The sequence below is a fragment of the Buteo buteo genome, chromosome 13 (genome assembly GCF_964188355.1).
Source record: "Buteo buteo chromosome 13, bButBut1.hap1.1, whole genome shotgun sequence".
NCBI lineage: Eukaryota > Metazoa > Chordata > Aves > Accipitriformes > Accipitridae > Buteo > Buteo buteo.
This window is the reverse complement of record NC_134183.1, coordinates 426085-446640: the sequence shown is the minus strand read 5'-3', so window position 1 is coordinate 446640 and position 20556 is coordinate 426085. Positions and strand designations below refer to the sequence as shown.

General features: G+C 42.5%; 1 protein-coding gene across 1 annotated transcript in view; it reads right to left on the bottom strand.

Moving 5' to 3' along the window:
- The window catches only part of FASN (fatty acid synthase), a 46210-nt gene that overhangs the window by 3694 nt on the left and 21960 nt on the right, over positions 1-20556 (bottom strand). Inside the window, exons 18-42 of the mRNA XM_075044030.1 lie at positions 20325-20405; positions 20045-20230; positions 19549-19728; positions 19125-19328; positions 17560-17870; positions 17020-17409; positions 14821-14985; positions 14510-14628; positions 14251-14405; positions 13705-13908; positions 12566-12716; positions 11896-12074; positions 11174-11293; positions 9996-10118; positions 7740-7963; positions 7249-7450; positions 6059-6210; positions 5469-5560; positions 5166-5317; positions 4635-4877; positions 2948-3136; positions 2195-2422; positions 1512-1732; positions 825-923; positions 450-701 (exon numbers count right to left, since the gene is read on the bottom strand). Coding sequence (XP_074900131.1) covers positions 450-701; positions 825-923; positions 1512-1732; positions 2195-2422; positions 2948-3136; positions 4635-4877; positions 5166-5317; positions 5469-5560; positions 6059-6210; positions 7249-7450; positions 7740-7963; positions 9996-10118; positions 11174-11293; positions 11896-12074; positions 12566-12716; positions 13705-13908; positions 14251-14405; positions 14510-14628; positions 14821-14985; positions 17020-17409; positions 17560-17870; positions 19125-19328; positions 19549-19728; positions 20045-20230; positions 20325-20405 — 4622 coding nt within the window. The remainder of the gene's footprint in view (positions 1-449; positions 702-824; positions 924-1511; positions 1733-2194; positions 2423-2947; positions 3137-4634; positions 4878-5165; positions 5318-5468; positions 5561-6058; positions 6211-7248; positions 7451-7739; positions 7964-9995; positions 10119-11173; positions 11294-11895; positions 12075-12565; positions 12717-13704; positions 13909-14250; positions 14406-14509; positions 14629-14820; positions 14986-17019; positions 17410-17559; positions 17871-19124; positions 19329-19548; positions 19729-20044; positions 20231-20324; positions 20406-20556) is intronic.

The window sequence follows — 20556 nt, the reverse complement described above, 5'->3', positions numbered from 1 at the left end:
ACAAAAGGTAACTAAAAAAAGCTGCCTCTATTGTCAGAAGGCTGACACTTGCCTTCAAAAGTCTGCCCTCAGGCAGTGGACAAAATCTAGTCTCCTCCTTTCACTGTAGGCCCCTAAAAGTTACTTCTGTCAAGTTACACTCTCTTAACGTGTTTATTACCAAAAGCCTATCTAGAGAGCTGCAAGAATCAGCTATAGAAAACACTTATCTAATACAGCGGCTAGACCTTTTCCTGGCCCTCACTACCCTGAGAAAGTGTCTGGAACCAATCAACTCATTTACTTTTGGGGATTTCTAATTCTTGTTAGAACACGACAGCTGCAGAATGATCATTTCTTTCAGGTTGGTTTCATCCCTTCTCCCTCAGTAAGGATGATTTTCTATGCTCCTCTTTATCAGTGGGAGATAAAGGAGAACCTCAACAGTCACCAGTAGGCCTCAGACTGACCTCTGAGAGTCTGTAGTCTCCACCCAGACCTTCTTCATATTCATTGTGAGATTTTGCCCGCATCAGCATCACATTTCCATGATACTTGGACTCCGGTATATACTTGTCAGCAGCCTTCAGTTTATGGTAAAAGGAAGCAGCAGCAAAACTGAGTGCTTCACGATTGATGTTTGTATAAATCTCAGTTATCAGGTCTGCGGCAGCATTCACACGAGCCTCCAGATCTTTCAGGGGCAGAAGAACCTCCAGCAGCTGGAAATATTAACATGTTTTTTTTCCATTAGTCTCAATATCTGAGAATCTGTCTCCATTAAAAAACCAGACCCCTCTTCTGCAATGCAAAGAGATATTAAAAAAAACAAAACAAAACATTACCTTATTGTACTCAATGCCTGTAAACTGCTGAACAAAGGCACACAATGCTTCAGTCTCCAATGCAGCCTCATTTCCTTCAGTCAGCTTAGCTCTGTAGCTCTGGAAAAGAGAAGAATAAAATGCAAACATGAGAGCAATATGCCTGATCTTGAATGTTAGATAAAAACAATTACAGAACAAAGGGCTTTGAATGGGGAAAGGGGGGAGGGGGGCAGGGAAGAAAGAAAAAAAAAAAAAGATAGACTGAAGCTTGAGGTGGGGGAAGAAGACCCCTTGAGGACAGATTAGAAAGCAAATCCGCAGGTGGCAATTACCAAGAGCCTAGATTCCTCTAGAAAGTACAATGAAAATGGAAAGGAAGGCTTAAGCAAGGTTTCCTAGCACCCCTACACAAGGATCTTGTCTTGCAGGCTCCAGGACCTTCCAGAAGACATACTAATATGATTTATCATAGCAAGAGCAACATTTTTCTCCTAGCCCTTGCCAGTTAATGAAGACCGCCCCCCATATGCTTCCACTCTTCAGTCATCCCTAAGCATTCACTATCTACAGCTGTCTCCCAACTCCTCTGTCAAGAAAAGTCTGTCAGCTTTTCAGATGGCTCATATCTAGAATAGTAAGCTCCGAGAACATGAGCCCTGATGACACAGGATGGTCCCCAGACAGGATTTGCTTTGTATCTCTTACCTGGGTGTATGCTGCCACAAAGGAATGGGACCCATCAAAGAGGAATAGACTGTTGAGTGCATGGGAAGCATTTTGTTGTGCTTGCAGTTGAGAGCACATTTCAAAGGCTACACAGGCACCGAAAGAATATCCAGCAATGCGGTAAGGTCCTTCAGGCTGTATCTGCTTCATACAGTCAATGTAATAGGCTGCCAGGCTCTGTATGCTGTCCAAGGGAGCAGCTAGAACATGGAAGTGAGTTAGAAACAGACTCTGGTGAAAAGGCACTAGCAGAGACAATTACGTTTTCATGACCTCAGAAACAACCCTGCTGGAAACATCCAGGTTATTTTGAAGGTAAGTTGCTAAACTGCGGTTAGCAACTTACATTTTGGACAAGAAATAGTAATGTTCCCGCCTTCCAAAGACAGGTAGAACAGCATGCCTTGTTTTTCTCCTGCATGCTATCTGCTGGCAGGGAGTCAACACAACATCCACTTGTTGCACTTCCCCATACATAAGCTCTTCAGTCTAAGCTAGTACTTCTCTTGTTACCTGGGGATGTTTGACATGACCCTATGCAGACTATAGGTACTGATGCTTGATCCTCCGAGTTTAAAAGTCTAGTAACAAAGCTCTCTAGAAGGCAACTAAAATTCAGAATATTATGTTTACAAATTCCAGTTGCTGAAGAACTGAGATACCTTTTGTGCATTGGAACCCATAGCAGGGCATATGAAGTCTGGAGGCAAGAGTGTAGAAAACCGCAATGGATCCTTCAATGGGGTGAACAAGGAAAAGAGGGCGCTCTGTGCTCTGAACATCATTGAGACGGGTGATCGTTGGCCCTTCTGGGTTCACCAACAAGTTGTTCAAATCTAGTTTTGGAGGTTTGCCAGGGCCTGTCTTCATCACTTGGGATGGCTTCAGCTCTTTGAAGGGAAGAACACCAGACAATTAGATTCAAGATCAGTCTTGGTTACGTAGCCGTAGTCCTAAAGGAGAATCTCAGGGCTGCTCTGGATTAGTCCAGAGCTGACTACATCATCAGGGCAGAGACATAGGCATCTTCCTATTGTCAGCTGCTCTGCAGCAACTTCATATGCTTTTAGCTTACAGTAAGCATGACATTACATTGTTTACTCATTCCTCAGGCAGGTAAAAGGTCTCAAATTACATCCTGCACACAGCAGCGTATGAGTACTCATGCAGGCAGATACTAGCCAGGCAAGAAAGCACCTTTCATGCTCTTACTTATACCCTGCCCCCAGAACTGGTAAGCCTGACCCAATGGTCAATGCACTTCAGTGGCATGTCTGTCACTTAAAAGCCTTTCAACTATAACCTTATTTCATGATTTGATAGAGGTTTATGTCACTAGAGACAAAAGCAATGGATTGGGAGCTTAATTGTTTGGACTCAGGTGACTGGTAGCAACCCTAATCCAGACACTATACCCTCTGCTGTCCTGGACTTGGAAGAAAGTTCACGCAGTTTGTTGATTGTAAGGAGTCGAATTTCTCTCATGGTCATAACAATGTCATAGTCTCTCTCCAGTGTCTGGCGCACCTCCACACCCATCAAGGAATCCAAGCCCAAGTCTGCCAAGGAGCTCTCAGCATTCAGACTACTCACATCACGGACACCTGAGAAAAAACAGCACACCAACAAAAGGCCGATTTCTTTTTGGCTCTAGGCCTCTGTAGCAGTCTTCTCAGCTTCCTTCTTTCTCCTAAAACCCGAATAAGCTACAGCTACAGAGAATTACCTTTCAGGATCACCTAACGCTTTCACAAGCCACCTCTTCTACAATCCACAACTGGTCCTATGGGATCTAGTCTTTAGAGTACATGTTAAATGTGCATAGCTTTATGATAGGGGATGCATCAGTCCCAGCTAAATAGCTGTGAACATTGTCATTTCAGCTCTAGACCAAGTTCATAACAGTCAGCTAGAGCAATTTCATACTGGAGGCTCTAACTGAAACTGCAGTCCTAGACCTAACGCAACTAATCCTCAGCTACAATGTGAGATGAAACAGTTATCAGTGTCAATGATGGTCGATTGCAACACTTGATGTCTACTACACTGGAGGAGGATGTGGTTCCTCCAGTCTTCATCACCTCTTCTCTTTCAACCTTCACACTGTTCAAATCTCTCACCCTTTCCTTACTTGTAAAATACTTCTCATAACAACACTTGCATCTACAGCTCTTCCTCCCCTCCTCCACTTTGTGCTGCCCCACGTTGCCACCCTTCCCACCATTAGGTTTCTTATTAGCTTCTCCCTTTCTTGTCTTCACACACTCTCTCCTTCCAAACTAACCCTACAGCTGGTACAATTTCCCAGACACTTTCAAATGACTTCTAAAAGCCATGTCTGTTATCCAAGGTCAGACTTGCTGCCAGTTGCTGCACACAATTCCTTAAGTAATACTCAGGAGGCTGTCAATTTATCAGCACCTCTTTTGTTAGAAAAAAAAGGATCAGTACACACTTCCATCTGCAAAAGAGACAACTGAAGTGGGACGTAGAGTTGACAGATTATTCGCTTTCAACACAACAACAGGGGACACAATGGTAAAAGGAAGCAGGTTCAAAACACATAGGACGACATGGCACTTCTTGTAACACACAGTTAAGCTATGGCTACTAGATGTTCACATGGGATGACAGAGCTGGTAAGAGAACATGCTACCAGTTAGTTACTAAGTACATAAAAGCTACTTTTTGCAGCGTGGGCACACCCCAAGGTGAACCTTTGAAAGCTGGAATAGTAGTCAGAAAGTTAGTCATGTATTTGCTGTATTATGTGCTGTCCTAGAATTTTGCTCTTGGGGGCTCTTCTTGTTGATTCTCTGTTTGGAGAAAGGCACCAGTCCAGTCTAAACAAAACACTGAAGCATGTGTGCCTGTGTATGTAAACACAGTAAGGGAGAAAAGCCCACACTGAAGAAACAAACTGATTATTGGAGAGAAGCAGCAGTATAAAGGGAAAAAAAATAAACAGTCCCACAACAACACACCCACACCACAGGAAATCAGGAGGAGATGCTGAACAGAGCACCTACAGCAGCACCACTGCTTTCCGAAAGCATTGAGATGGTAGACACTGCCCAGCAGTACTTGTCTGAAAGCACTTACCCAGGATGTGCGCAACTGCTTCTACAAGATCCCGTTGACTGCCTCCTTCAGTTTTCACAGAGACCTTCTCTGCTAGGACAAAACTGGACATGACAGGATGAGGTTGATTCAGGAAGATATCGAGCACCTCCAGGCACGAGCTGATCTGTTGGGGAATGGTTCCCCCAACCACAATCTCTCTGTTTCCCATTGTCTTCAGAAGGATACCCACATCACCAATGGCTCCCCATTGGATTGCCAGGCCTGGAGAAGAAATTGGAAGAAAGAACGCACTAGGCAACTAACTAAAGCACATGGCAGCAACAAAAGGGAGTTAAAAAAACCAGCTAAGCGAATGCCTGTATTTCCTTTGTACTGTTAAATGGCCAGTATTCATTCACACATGTATGACTCAGGTTAACAGCTAGGAGAGGAAAGAGCCTTCAACATTCATTATCATTCCAGACAAGGACATGAGTTTCTGGTGAGCTGGTTGTCCTCTGGATGTTTGGCGAGATAGATTATTCTGTGCAATGTGTAAAGTCATCATACCTGGGAGTCCATCGTGATGTCGCTGCTCACAGATACGCTCCATGGTAGAATTGGCAAAGCCATAATTACTTTGCCCAGCATTTCCTCTTCCACAGCTCACAGAGGAGAACACAACAAAATAGTCCAGGTCTGGACACTTCTTACGAGTCACCCTTGGAGCAGAGCAGGAGAGACAAACCCCATCAGGAAAACCTGCTAACTATGTGTTACTGTAGAAGGCTGGTGCAAGACTAAAACAACTAAGTTTGATCAGCTCTGTAACCATAAAAGCAGTTCATATATGTCCCTTCTACAGACACTTACCGATCCAAATGAAGGGTGCCTGAATACTTGGGCTTGTTGACCTCCCAGAAGAGTTCTGGGGTCTGATTTTCAATCATGGCATCTTTAAGGACCTATTGGGGAGGGGGCAGGGGGAGAGAAAAGAAAAAAGGTGCAGTTTCAATATCTCCCGTTTCTCCGTTTAAATTTGCCACATGGTTTGAGATATGAGAGGGTATCACTATGCAATGTGTTTTTCTAACTTTACAGTACAGACATATCCCAAATGTCCTGAAATACAAGGACAACATGGCTTTTGCTAAGTCTGCTTTTTTCAGTACTGCCACTGCAGCCTTCAACTGGCAAGTTCTGTATGGGACTTTTCTTGTCCCCAGGAATCTTGGGCAACATTTGTCTTATCCCAGAACTGAGCTCGCTGGCCAAATACTGTTGCTTCCGAGGTCCAGGGGCCAGATCCATAAGCCTTTAATCACCAGGTAAGGTCAAAGCAAAGTGTCCTTTGAAACACAGAGAGGCAATCTAAAACCATATGAAGCCTGACTGCCCTCAGTAAAAAAAGCCACTTGAATGGCTGCCGTTTCTTACAAGTCCTAAGCATTTTTGTCACTTACCACAGCCAAATTAAAGATACCTCCAACCGGGCCAAGCTGCAAAGCTTCTTCTATCAATAGCTGTGTTCCTTCTAGTGTTCCAATATCACTGGTAGATACCAACACTTGGATTCCCAGTGCCTTCCACTCTCTAACACATTTAGCCTGGTAGCCTACAAAAAATAAAGGTGAACAGTGTCTGAGATGAAGCATTCAAACCAGAAGGCTTTGGTTAACCTGCTCCTTATGCTTTTCTGACTAGATAGGGACTGAACAGCTAAATAATTCCCGATTCATCTACAAGAGGAAAATCGGACAAAACTTGAATAGCAGATAGAAATCACTTGAGTTTCAGAAATATTCTGAATAGATCAAAGCGGAGAACAGAGTTGGGAGAATGTAAGGCAGGGGAAGGAAGAATAAGTACAACAATGGAGGGAAATTAACAAGAATTTGGGTACCAAGACAGGAAAGAATGGCTAGATTAGAGCATGGCAACAGATAGCAGCACAACCAGAACTTGAGAAGTGGAAATATTTGATGTATGTGTTTGTGCAAGTGGTGCAATTGTGAACTTACCAATAGAAAGGAGAAGTCTGTAGAGACAGTCAGAAGTTTTGTTATGACTGAATTTGTATGAGGAAACACTGAAGACTATCATAGGTAAGAAATCTCAATGCTGCAACTGTAATCAAACTAAGTAAAAGTACTGATGTTATCAGATAGGGCACATCTTTACAGATAAGCTATCTGAAGGAGCAAAAGCAAGCAAGCATCCACACACATAACTTGAAAGACAGAGTATCTTTACCAAGGATTCTACAGGCCTTTCCTTGTGGCATGTGATCCACCATGCTACAGCCACTGGACAAATAATGAGGTAGCTGGATACAGACTTTGTAGAGGGGGTAAAGGTAAAAGTAAGGCTGCAGAAAAAAATACTGGGTAAGGGAGAAAATGGGTTGATAGAATTAGGAAGCATAAAGAGAGAGGAAAGAAGCAGTTGGAAAAGAAGTCATGTTAAAAGATACTTCCTCCTTTAGAATAAAGGGGACAACAGCTTGTTTGAAGCGAGAGAATACACACATGAGAGGAAAGAGATCAAGAACATTATTATTTGCTGATAGGACACTTAAAAATGGAGAGATGCTACAAACTGAGGTCTGTTGAAAGACAGTCATGTTCCCTGCTCCTTTATGATTTTTGCTTACCAGTTCGTATGCCAGAACGAGATGTCAGTATAAGCTTCTGTGCTCCTCTCTCAACCAGCCACTGTGCCAACTCAAGCCCAAATCCTCCTAGGCCCCCCGTGATGATGTAAGACTTGGTAGATGGACAGGAGGTTCGGGAGATGGCAGAGATTTTAACTGGTTCAGACCTTCTTAAAGGATATTCCTTTTCCTCTTCTTGGACCTTTCCCCCCGCAAAAGAAAAAACAAAAAGAAAGAAAAAAGTAGTTAAGATCAGATACACAATGCATTTCTTATCTTTCCATAATATGTTCCTCCAGTCAATGGGAATGAACCTTTTAGAATCAGTGACAGACTCGACAGTTACATTCGTTACAATGTCAACAGTAAAAACAATAACACTGTGCTGTCCTAGTTATACAATTTCAACTTGAACTGGACCAAAATATCCAATATAGCCACCTACAGAGGATGACAGATACATCAGAGAATCAAAGTCATTATCTCATTACCTTGATCATAACTTTGCCAATATGTTTTCCTTGCGCCATGAATCTGAAGGCAGCTTCTACCTCTTCTTTGTTGAAGACTGTACTCCTCAGGGGCTTTACTACACCATCTTTTATGCCTTTTTTCAACAACTCTGATACTGCTTCCCACTCTTGGTTTCCAGCCTCAAAGATTGCATCTAGTAGGATGCCATGAAATGCCACATTCTTGAGGAAGAGAGCCATTCCTAGAAAAAGCAATTTGGTTATGACCTGATGCTGCTGACGTTTCAAAACAGAGACTATCTTCTGCGTTGGTCAGTAGTGTAAGATTGAGTAGTAAAGCAGTCATTAGTTGCTAGAATTCTACATTTTCCAAACTAATTCTTGCATATACTCTCTAAATGCTATACTAATTAAGTTGTTCTCTTACAAGCAAGCCAGTTTAACAGAAACTCCACTCACAAAAATTGTGTGTCAAGATGACAAGCTATGACATGGTCAGTCTGATATTAAAAAGGACATTTTTTAATGTCTAGTGAGAGCTGAGTTAGTCACAGAGGAGCTAGAATCCCACGTACATCCTGTCCATCTCCACAGGAAACTGTTGCTCATAGGAATTTTCCATGATGCTAGGATCTTTTCAAATTAGTATAAGAAAGGAGACCGTCAACCCTTGCTATATGCAATTGTTCTACACCAGGAGAACATTCTTGTAATTTTTCACTAACATATCGCATTATAACATTCAAATTTGTTTTCCCATCCAAGAGAAATCAGGTTAATCTTGACCCTGTGCCATCAAAAACTGGGAGGTGCTATTGATTCTCTCAAGGGACAAGAGGCCTTGCAGAGGGGTCTGGATATACTGGAACACTGGGCAATCATCAATGACATGTGAAGTTTAACAGGAACAAATGCCAGATTCTGCACCTGAGACCGAGTAACAGCAGACAAATATAAATTGGGAGAGGAGTGGCTGGAGAGCAGCTGTGCAGAATGGGGTCTGAGGGTGCTGGTTGACAGCAGGCTCAGAGCCAGCAGTGTGCCCTGGCAGCCAAGAGGGCAAACTGCATCCTGGGATGCATCAAATACAGCATAACCAGCTGGTCAAGAGAGGTGATTATCTCACTGTATTCAGCATTGGTGTGGCCTCACCTTGAGTACTGTGTGCAGTTCTGGGCCCCTCAATTTAAAAAGGATGCGAAGGTACTTGAATGGGTCCATAGGAGGACAACAAAGCTGGTGAAGGGGCTGGAAGGGATGTCCTATGAGGAGCAGCTAAAGACTTTGGGTTTGCCTAGTTTGGGGAAAAGGAGGCTGAGGGGTGACCTCATTGCTCTTTGCAGCTTCCCGAGGAGGGGAAGTGGAGAGGGAGGTGCTGATTTCTTCTCCCTGTATCCAGTGATAGGACACGTGGAAATGGCTCAAAGCTGTGTTATGGGCAGTTCAGACTAGGTATTAGGAAACATTTCTTTACCAAAAGGGTGGTCAAACACTGGCACAGATTTCCTAGAGAGGTGGTTGATGCACCATGCCTGTGTTTAAGAGGCATCTGGAAAATGCTCTTAAATAATATGCTTTAATTTTTGGTTGGTCCTGAAGGGGTCAGGCAGTTGGACTAGATGATCATTGCAGGTCCCTTCCAACTGGAACTATCATACTCTATTCAAAGTGGCACAGATATTTAGTGAAATAACAAATTAAGGTTATCCCAAGGTCAGGTTCTCTGTAGTTATCTGAAAAATTCCAACTACTTTCACTTTACAAATTATCAAGTTTACCCAGAACAGAGGGCAAAACTGCAGCTTGTATATGCATGAACTTCATTTGCTAAGTTTTACAGTGCACTTATTTATTACAAATAGATGTTACATCGCAAAAAGTTTAAGTCAAGTCCAAAGGATCTATGAAATTTACAAGCTAACAGACACTGGTAAACACTGCCATGTGAAATAAAAGCTGCTTCTTACTACCTTCCTATCCAAACACTTTGTGGGCAACATGTCCTATACTGATTTTAAAGAAAGACTTTGAGAAAGATAATGAAGTTATCTTGCATGTTTTATGCAGGCTTCCAGAAAAATGCCAAGTGTCATGCTTCTCCAGGAAGGTATTTGTTTAAAAGACCACATAAATTGTTAGTGATAAAAGCGAAACAAGTACTGCAGCTAAAAGCTTTTCTAAATTTGAAGATTAGTCTGTGTTAAGATAGTTTATAGGTTGTGCTGTCTCGCTTGCTTAAACATAATTAGATGTATTTCTGATGCCCCATCTTACCAAGCTGACTGTTGTTAGACAGATCAAATTTGCCTATTTCCAAAAAGCGCCCATGTCGAGCAAGACAACGCAAACTGGCTTGGAGCTTCTCTTCTGCCAAGGAATTTAACACTAGGTTGACACCTGCAATGAAAGGAGAGGCAACTATTTAATAAACTCAACTCTGAGAGCCTAACCCTATTTTTCAGACTCGTTTTGTCTTTAGAAAGCATGTTGTGGTTTAACCCCAGCCAGCAACTAAGCACCACTCAGCTGCTCACTCACTCCCCCCCACCCAGTGGGATGGGGGAGAGAATCGAAAAAAGACAAAAAAAAAAAGAAAAAAAAAGTAAAACTCATGGGTTGAGATAAGAATAGTTTAATAGAACAGATGACTAATAATGATAATAACACTAATAAAATGACAATAATAATAATAATAATAATAATGAAAGGATTGGAATGTACAAGTGATGCACAATGCAATTACTCACCACCTGCTGACTAATGCCCAGTTAGTCCCCTGAGTGGCAATTCCCCTCAGTTTATATACTAGACATGTGTCATGGTTTAACCCCAGCCAGCAACTAAGCACCACGCAGCCGCTCACTCACTCCGAGCGGCGATTCCCTGCCCCCACTTCCCAGTTCCTATACTGGATGGGACGTCACCTGGTATGGAATACACCGTTGGCCGGTTTGGGTCAGATGCCCTGGCTGTGTCCTTGTGCCAACTTCTTGTGCCCCTCCAGCTTTCTCGCTGGCTGGGCATGAGAAGCTGAAAAATCCTTGACTTTAGTCTAAACACTGCTTAGCAACAACTGAAAACATCAGTGTGTTATCAACATTCTTCGCATACTGATCTCAAAACATAGCACTGCACCAGCTACTAGGAAGAGAGTTAACTCTATCCCAGCTGAAACCAGGACAGTATCACGTCACATGGTATAGACTATCCCTTTGGCCAGTTTAGGTCTGCTGCCCTGGCTGTGTCCCCTCCCAGCTTCTTGTGCCCCTCTAGCCTTCTTGCTGGCTGGGCATGAGAAACTAAAAAAAAATCCTTGACTTTAAACTCAAAACATAACACTATACCAGCTACTAGGAAGACAATTAACTCTATCCCAGACAAAGCCAGGACAAAGTGCAACTGCATAATGTGGCATAGCTGACAAAAGAAGGAAAAACATTCCTTGAACTTACCTTTTCCATTGGTAACTCGCAGTATATGTTGCTCAAAGGTAGTATTTCGGGAGCTGGCAAAGCTATTAGCATCCAGCTGTGGGAACCTTGCTTGGAGATACTCGCGTTTCTCAGTGGAGCCTGGAAATAGAAGACAGGCTACATGATGCCAGTACTTTTACACTAAGTTTTTTATGGTGAAACAGCCCATTTTCATCTGCATATCTTTTCCCAAGGACTGTAAGTCTGAGCAGCCATCAAGGACTTGCTTCAAAGCTCTCAAGGTGTCAGACCTTAGGACAAAGGTGGTCTAGTTGTTAGTGCTCATTTATGAGCTAGAGCAAGGACCAGAAACAGACCAAGCTTTACAATGGATAGACATTCTTTGATCACATTACTGAATTTAAAATGAAGCAGCCTTGCTCTTCTTTCATACTTCTGATTACATCGTGAACAGAGGTAGATAAATTTGTCTGTGCTGTGGAAGTTTAAAGTGCATAGCCAGTAGCTGTATTTACCATGTATCCTGTTCTCAGTCTAGAAACTAGATCGAAGTTACAGGAGATCATATTGGGGGGAAAATATAGACATAAATATGTATTTTTATATATAAACACATGCACACGCACACACACACACTTCTTCTCTTTTTATACATATATATAATATAAATATTATATTTTATATATATAATACAATTCCCCGCCCCCCCCCCCCCCCAACATTGGGCCCTCAGTACTCACCTACAGTAGCAAAGACACGACAGCCCATGCTCAGGGCAATGGCAATGGCTGCTTGGCCCACACCTCCTGATCCAGAGTGAATAAGGATACTCTCACCCTTCTTCATACCACCTCGAACCACTAAAGCATAATAAGCAGTGGCATAAACCACAGGCACTGAAGCTGCTTCTTCCAGAGTCCTAAGAAGCAAAATGAAAGAGAGAAGATATCTTTAGCCTTGGAATAGGCTAATAGGTTCTCCTGATGAAGTTTGCTTTTTTGCAATGGAAAGGTTAAACTGCCAAGACAGACCAAAGAGTATAGATGACTCTCAATCATACAGCAGACTACCACAGCTACCAAGCACAGCCAGGAGCTTCATCCTTCTGCAAAAATATTTCAGTAACTAACCAGTACCATAATCAACACCGAAATCCCAGTGTATACTTGAAACACATGGAGCTAAAAGCCCAAGAAAGAGATAACCTTGTGCAAGCCACTGTACAAAAAAATTACGCTCAACTCCTGCAGCGATTCTAAGCCAAATCCTATAGCTGCTCAGGACACTATAGCTCTGTTATTTCCCAGAGGGGAATCTACCCATTGTACAGTACTCTGGTCTGATCAGGGCCTCAGGCAGGAAGGGAAATCTTAACCACATACACAAACCAGAAGACAGAAGTTGACCTACCAGTTTTTAGGCACCTCCCATAGAAACCTCTTGTCACAGTCTACCACTGTAGCCAGCCCCTTTGCTGGCAGCAATCCCATCACCCTTCTTCCAGCCAGGTCCCGTCCAGAGAACTCCATGCCCAGCATGCACTGCTGCAAAGCCCAGTTACCTGAAAGAATGTTAGCATTTTTTACAACGGAAATTTCTCTTCTAAAATCCCCTGGTCGAGAATTTACTACAACAGTAATCCCTGAAAGTTAGAACCCCAGAGACAGAAAAAAGTGCTGGGATTTACCTACTGTGTAGACAGCTCTTAAGTCACCATAGTTAATTTCTCACTACAAGAGTGGCAGAAAAGGACTTAGTCTCATTAAATCTTACTTTGTATCCTTGGTGATATTGCTTTAGTTTCCATTTTTCATCTGGGAAATTTCATGGAAACATCTTGTTTCAGAGGCAATTTTGTTCCTCTTTGAAAAAGAATGATACATAAACTAGAAAGGATGATCACAACAAAAATATACTGCAAAACTTATTTTTGCAAACACCCATTTTAGGCAGAGACTAATCTCAGTCATGAAGGGAAACCCAGCCCTAGTCAAGTCACCCATAAGAATCTCCAAATGCACTTTATACATGTTCTGCCCCCTCTCCTTTAAATAGAGCTCTGAAACCATTTAATAGACATTATGTTAATTTTTAACTCACTATGAGACAAGATGTCATCACCTCCATTTTGTAGACAGGAGATGACTTCACCTTGCATTTTTCTCCCCTAAAAGCAAAGCCTGTCCAGTAGCATGGCAGCATGAAACTTCAACATTCTCACCTTGGTATGTACCCTACCCATCTCTGGACCCTCCATCAAGTTGTTTCACCTCACGCTTAGTATCTATGCAATGGGCCTAGTAATGTTTCCTCGCAGCAAGGTTTATTAATTTTGCTGTATGAAAAATGGGACTGCAACTGGAAGCAGAACTTGGGAGTTTTTGGTGTACAGTCCTGCAGCAGAGCTATACTTTTTTTTTCAGAAGTATGCTTTCTTGCTAAGCAAAAACTGATATGCACTTTAGCCAGTGCATAACTAACATTCAGGAGATTATGTGAATAAACTCTAGAACAGTAATACATTTTCTTCTAGTGTAATTTTAACTCACCAGGGATAGCGTCTGGAGAAAGCTTTCCTGTGGCCAGCATAATGTCCCGGAAGTTAAGAGATGCATAATAGACTTTGCAGAGTTGAATATTGGGGTTAGTTGTGTGGAAGTGTCGAAGTGGGGAGGCAATCCAACGAAGAGATGAGAGGTCTCCACGAGTCAACACATTTACATAGGCATATTCTGTCAGCTCCTGAGATTGTGCTGCAGAAGAAGGAACAGTAAGAACTTTACCCACATTAACACAGGCACACACTTTCCAGAATGAGTAAATTCCTTGGGTAACTGCTACCTCCTCCTCTATTTGCTCTCCAGAAAGCCCTTTCTTACCCTGCAATACTACCCATACCCTAAACAGCTCATCACTCCTCCTGGCACCAAAGCACACTACTGTTCACTCTGAGATGGAGCAGAAGAATTCAAAATTATCCATTAAAAATAATAATAATAAAAAAATAATTGTAGGAACAATAGCTACTCATTTTCTACTCACAGTCCACTCAAACTCAAGGCCCTGCAAGTGATCCTCAGACTTAAAGGAGTTACCTTGCTGCAATGGGAGATGCCTGAAGGAGCCCCACTTTCCATCACGATACACATTCATCACCAGGTCGCTCTGAACAATCTTCTGCATCTCCAGGGAAGAAAGACTCGTGGGTGGGACAGCTGATGAAGGGTTCAAGTTGGAAACGAACACACACCTAGAAGCCAAGAGTTGTCATTTTGTTTGTTTTGCTACAGGCCTGAAAAGAAGCTAACACAAAAATCTCATCTCCAACTGTGACTCAAGGACATGCTTATATACCTGATTCTGTGGCCTTCTGCTTCAAGGCGGAGGCAGTTCACCATTCCCAAAATTCCTGAGTTCCCACAACTGGTGGCAGTCAACCACACAGGCTGCTCTGATGGGTCAGCCAAGACCTCCTACAGGACAAACCTCAAAATGTTTTACTAGGAACCACAGAAAGGAAATAGTCCTCATATCCTTAAGGCAGAGATGAATAACTTCTATTTTAAGAAAAGTAACACACCGACACCTTTTAATACTGCTAAATATCTCATGTAGAAAGCATAACTATTTGGAAATTCGGATATCCAGGACACAAGAATTCTCACCTTCAAGGATTCAACCCACTTATAATGGGTCTCATCTATTGGCAGAAAAATGGGTGTTTTGGCAGGGGCTTGCCGGCGACAGAGGAAAATAACTGAGCCAAAGAACGATTTCTTCACGGCAACCAGATTCAGTGAGGCTTTGCTAAATAAGCCCTCCCACTGTGCCTGTCAAATCAGGTAAAACAACAATTAACAGGAAAGTTGAAAGTCAATTAAAAATACAAGTCACATCTATACTTCATGTTGCATGTCCTCAAAGACAGCTTCACCAGGAACAACAGGCACTGTGCACCTCTTTCTTGCTTTTGCTCAAAATCTTGGCATCTGTTCTGCATTGTCTCAGTACAAATATATATTTGATTAACATAACAGTACTTTATCCATGTCTAGGCTATTCCTTCTTCCCTGAAAGATCCTCAGAAAGCAGTAGTACAAATATCTCAAAGCCCTGGTTAGGGAACTAGGCTTACCACACTACCAGGTGTGCAAAAAACCAGAGCAGTGACCATGCTGTCAAATCCCATAGGGTATTTGAACATGTCTAGAATTTAATTCCAGCAGTAAGGAACACATCCACAGGCAAACACAATGTACAGATTCCAACACAGAAAATAACAGAAGTGAAAACACTGAGTTTAGATGTTACCAGTCTATGTCACATAAACCCTGTCTGCAATAGAAAAAGTAAAGCAGGACAGAGGAAACATGAAATACCAAGTCACCCAAATCCTTCAGCTGCAGTGGGGTGGGGAGAAGCAACCAACCACTAACAGGGAAGCACCTCCTATACACTTAAGTTACATTGAAATAGCATTTCAGAAAAACAAGAGAATGAAAATGCATGTATGGCCTATCCAGAAACACTAGACTCCACTATCAATGAAATAAAGATGACTGCAGGCTCTTAGAAAAGCACCCATTTGCTTTTCATGTACCAGGCACAAAACTGCAGAAGGTTTTTACAGTGTGACCCCTTATATTGAGGACTAGGGACTGTGTCCCTATCCAGCAAACTTTAAGAACTAATATTAAGTCCTGCCCACTCTCACCTGCATCATATCATTTTCTTTAGAGAAGGTGCATTCAACTTGCATGTATCTTATCCAAGGGATTTGCTAATACCAGGCTACTGACACTTGTGACAGATCTAGGTTTTAAGTTATCAGCTTCAGTAGCATCTCACAGTCTACTTTTTATCCCCCCTCTTTACTGGGTAAGATGCAAAGCCAAAGAACTCACCCTTTCTTCTTAAGTCTCCTTGAAAAATCACTGCAGTAACCAAAGGGCTAGAATCCATATCATTGCAAAATTCAAAATCCAACTACCACACTCCAGAATTACAAACAAAAAAGTTAAACTATTAGAAGTTTAGAAGTGCTACTCTCATTCTAAAAAGAAGAGCTGAGAGGCTACAGCCCCTCAAATCAGGAAGAATGCATATGTTCTGTAGAGGGGCAGTTTCCCATTACTGCTTAGTCTAACAGCTGCCAAGAAAAGGTCACGTCCCAGTTCCCACTCTTACCCTAGCCACTCATTCTCCTCCTCCTGTGCCAGCATTGACATTAGTTCATCTGCATGACATACTGGCTTGCAGATATAAAGTAGACACCCTGCCCGCTCCCTGCCACTTCCAAGGGCTTATTTTGCTGTATCTCATTATGGGATCAGATAAAGTGGGGAGGAAGGGAAGGAAGGAGGAAATAAAAAAGAAAAGTACAACAGAAAAAGCCTTCCTTTCTGGGACGACTTCAGTATTAGAAGAATTTAATTAGTTTGTAAAGTCTCATGCCCAGCAGTGATATCAAAAAGAAGAGAGATATTCTGATACTGAAGCATTTTAGGATCCTACAGTGATAAAGCTGTACCCCACCCAACAATGTAGCACATTATTTTAGCTATAAAGGAATTGCCCTGGCCAGTGTTCTCATATGGATTATAGAGATATACAAATGACAACGAATAATTCTCAATGCATTAAGAAAGGCTTTCCTGACAGAACTCAGAGTTTACTCTCCCAACCTAATATATGGAAATTCACAACTCTTCTCTTCTGAAGAAGTGTATATTACATGTTCCTGCAGAGGGCCTCAATGGAAACCAATGTTAGTGATAGCTACTCAACATTCATCACAAGAGTTTCTGCAAGCAGCAGAGTCCACAGTATCCACTGAGAAAGTATCTGTCCTTCCAGGAGCTTACCTCACTCAGGAAGCTGCGTTTCTGCTGTAGATCGGGACTTGTAAGGAAACTGACAATTTCTCCAAGAGTTTCTCCTTTAAGAAGGGTGTGTAGCAAAACAAATCCCCCTTCTTTCACTGCAGCTGCCAAATTAGAGAGAACTTCAGTAGTGTTCCCTAGAACACTTGTTGAACAGTTGTATACCACCAGGTCAGCATTGGTCAGATTTCCAGAGGGAAGGCTAGATGGATCCCACTGGCTAAAGGAAACTCCAGCATCTTGTAGCTCTGTTTCATTAGCTGAAAGAGTTTCCAGGATGCGGTCAGTGGCAATGTAGTCCACCTGCAACAGGGGCTGAGCATTCAGAATACTTTTGACACGAGAGAACAGATGTCCACTTCCTGCAAGAGCCTGTGAGAAAAGAAGGGGAAGGAAAAGAGGAAACCAAGTTGAAACATGAATGATATTCAGAATTCTAACTGGAACAATAGAAGTATGTGATCAGGTTACTGGAAGGCCTCGAAACACTGGCTATGGTCCCATCCCAGGCTTCCAGCTAACCTCTACTATCTTCATCCTGTGGCTGGTCATGTTCTCCACTGCCACATCCAGGCAAGTCTTCAACTCTGAAGAATCTAGCAATCCATTGAGAAGAGGGTCATCCTGGAAGTGCATTTTCTCTTGAGACACTATCTGTTCCAGCTCAGAATGGAGGTTTCCATTCAGTTCCAGACGGCAGATTTCAGCAAGGATATGCTGAAGGCCCTTCTGTATGGGTGAGGACTCTGCAGCAGCCACTGCATCTTTTAGTCCAGGGATGACTAATTTGACCCCATGCACTGCCACCTTAGCCTGTAAATTCTGGATCAGATCTATGGAATAGAAGGGGAAATGAAAGGAAGAGTCAGATTTTCCAAAGATTTTTCTTTTCCTCTTTGCCTTCATTTGTTATGTGAGCTGATCAGCACCACAAGTTACAGCATCTCGTATTATCAGCCTAGCCACAAAGACATAGTGTATGCTCCTGTACACTCACATGTTTATGTATTGTGGAGTAGTTGCAGCCCCCAAACAAGTAGGCTTTGTAGCAAGACAGTCCAAAACACCAAAATTACCTGTGGAAAGACTCTGACTGAAAGAGGGTAACTAACAGAAAACTTCTGATTGATTTAAGGAGTTGTGGAGGGAAACTATAGATTTCTGCAGATACAAAAATACTGAAGTGCTCTTTTGCTTCATAACCAGAAGGAAAACAGCTAATCCTGACTGAGATCAGAAACAGCATTACAAAAAATAAAATAAAAATCCCTCTACAGCATATGTAAAAAACTTCAGGAACAGTATTTGGACACTGCGGAAAAAAGAGCAATCTTTAAAATCTATTGCCAAATTGAAGGATAAGCATGAAGACACTACCAATATAGAACAGCAAAACTGCTGTCTCAAGATACAGCAAAATTCATGACTAGAGTAAAAACTTCAAAAAATAGTAATTTTTTTCCCTTTCATGAAAAGGCACTTAAGAGTGATGAGCTGAGTGGATGCCTCTCTATCCAAAGAGCACTGTACTAGGCTACCAGTTTCAGAGCAGACTAAGATGCTCCTACTCTATTCTTGCAGCAAACACAAACTTTTTTTTGGCATGCCTCACTAAACCACTTTCCCTCCTTGGATATGCTCTTGTGCCCACAACCAAACGGGAACAGACATGTCAGCTTACCCATCTTGGCAGTTCACCGGGAAAAACAAACAAGAAAGCTGAAGACCTGAGGAATTAGGCTCTCCTGTCAGTGTTTGAAGCAGCTAGGCTGGATTTCTCCCTAAAGAAGATGATTTGTGCCTCTCTGCTGGCAGAGAGGGTTGTGCTATCTGATACCACATTGGCTGTTACAGAAGGGTAGATGCCCCCCCCCACAGCTTTACTCCTACTTACATTCTAGTGATACCTCAGGCAGAAGTAGCTTTTATAGCTTCTAGCAAGCAAACATAGGACTCCTGCTCAAGTCTTCTACAGAGACCAACACTTTATTTCTTGGATGTTCTGAAGTAGCATGAACAGTTCTCTGAGACATTTCTGTCAGGCTGGAAGATTCCCCTAGTGTGACAAGAAACCAATCCCACTCTACCTTTGCAGTGCTCCAGGTATGCGCTAAGATGGACACTGGAAGACAAACAGTTACTCTCAGTATAGGGCACAAAGCAGAATTTTTCCAAGGTGGGAGGGATTCGTTCCTGTTGTCGTCGTGGTGCCACAGAAGCATGAAGACCATTGATCTGAACACCTCCTGCTTTAAGGCTATCAAGACAGTGGTCCACAACAACATCAACAGCTGAAAGACAGGAAAGAATTGCAAGTTTGCATCAAACACTACAAGTATTTTATTCAAGGTGATCAAATGAACAGTGCTATGTCAGACTGTTACAGAAGCTGCAGAACAGCATGGCAACAAAGAGGGCCCCCCAAAGTCCATGCTGCTTCTTAGGAAGTCATACATTCATCCACACAGAAGTCAAAGCAACTAGCAAAAGCCCAGGCATGAGAGACATTACCTTCTACGTTGTCCTGGTATTGGCACACCTGCTTTTGATGCAGCACTGGGTCAATATACACTGAGCGAATCCTGGTGGGTAAGCGTAGACTGCGCCCAGACTCAGCTAAGATTGTGACGTGTAGCAGGGTGTCAAGGAAGGTCACCCAGTTCCCATTCCACAGAACTTTCCCTGCGCTTGCTGCAGAAGAGGAGGAAGGGGAAGCCTCAATGTGATTTTGTCATTCAGTAAATGCCAGAAGTCACTGCTTATCAAATGCAAAGTCTGCTGTATGTACCCAGCTTCCCCTGTAAACTCCACTAGTCAGTTCTACATTGGAGATAACAGCTTTCCCAATGCTCTGTCAGAACTGTTAGTTGTTCTCCATTATCACACAAAGTATAATTAGCACACAAAGCAGAGTCAGGTGGACTGTTAATAAAAAAGAAATTAAAAGAGCAAATATTCATCATTGCAATAACCGTGCTCATCATTCGTCTATAGAAAGTAACTTCACCTTCACTGTTGCATTCCAGAACGCCCTGGAAAGTTGGTCCATAATTATATCCACGCAGATGCAGCTCTTGGTAAACATCTTCTTTCAAGAGGCCAGACTTTGAGCTCATGTCTACTTGACTGTGAAAGTCACCTAGCTGGTTATGGAAGTTCTTCAGAGCAGTGTTTTCTAGGAGGGATATCTTCCCTAATGGGCACAGTAGCAAGAATAAGAATCATCAGTGTCCATAAATAAGGGATTTTAGTAGGATAGCGCATACACTTACACTTTCTTCACTTACCACTCACAGCCAGATTCCCATTCCCTGACACCTCAAAGCAGTGGGAAGCAGGCATAAGTCTTACTTCCAGCTGTACTGATCCTGCAAGAAGCATTGAGAAAGACAGGACCGTGAGGTCATTCATTGCTACCACCCTCAAGCAGAGCTTTCTCTTTCACCATCTCCAGACTCATTGCACACAACGTGTAACAGAAATGACTAACATGTGCTACTTGACTGTATGAATTCAGTT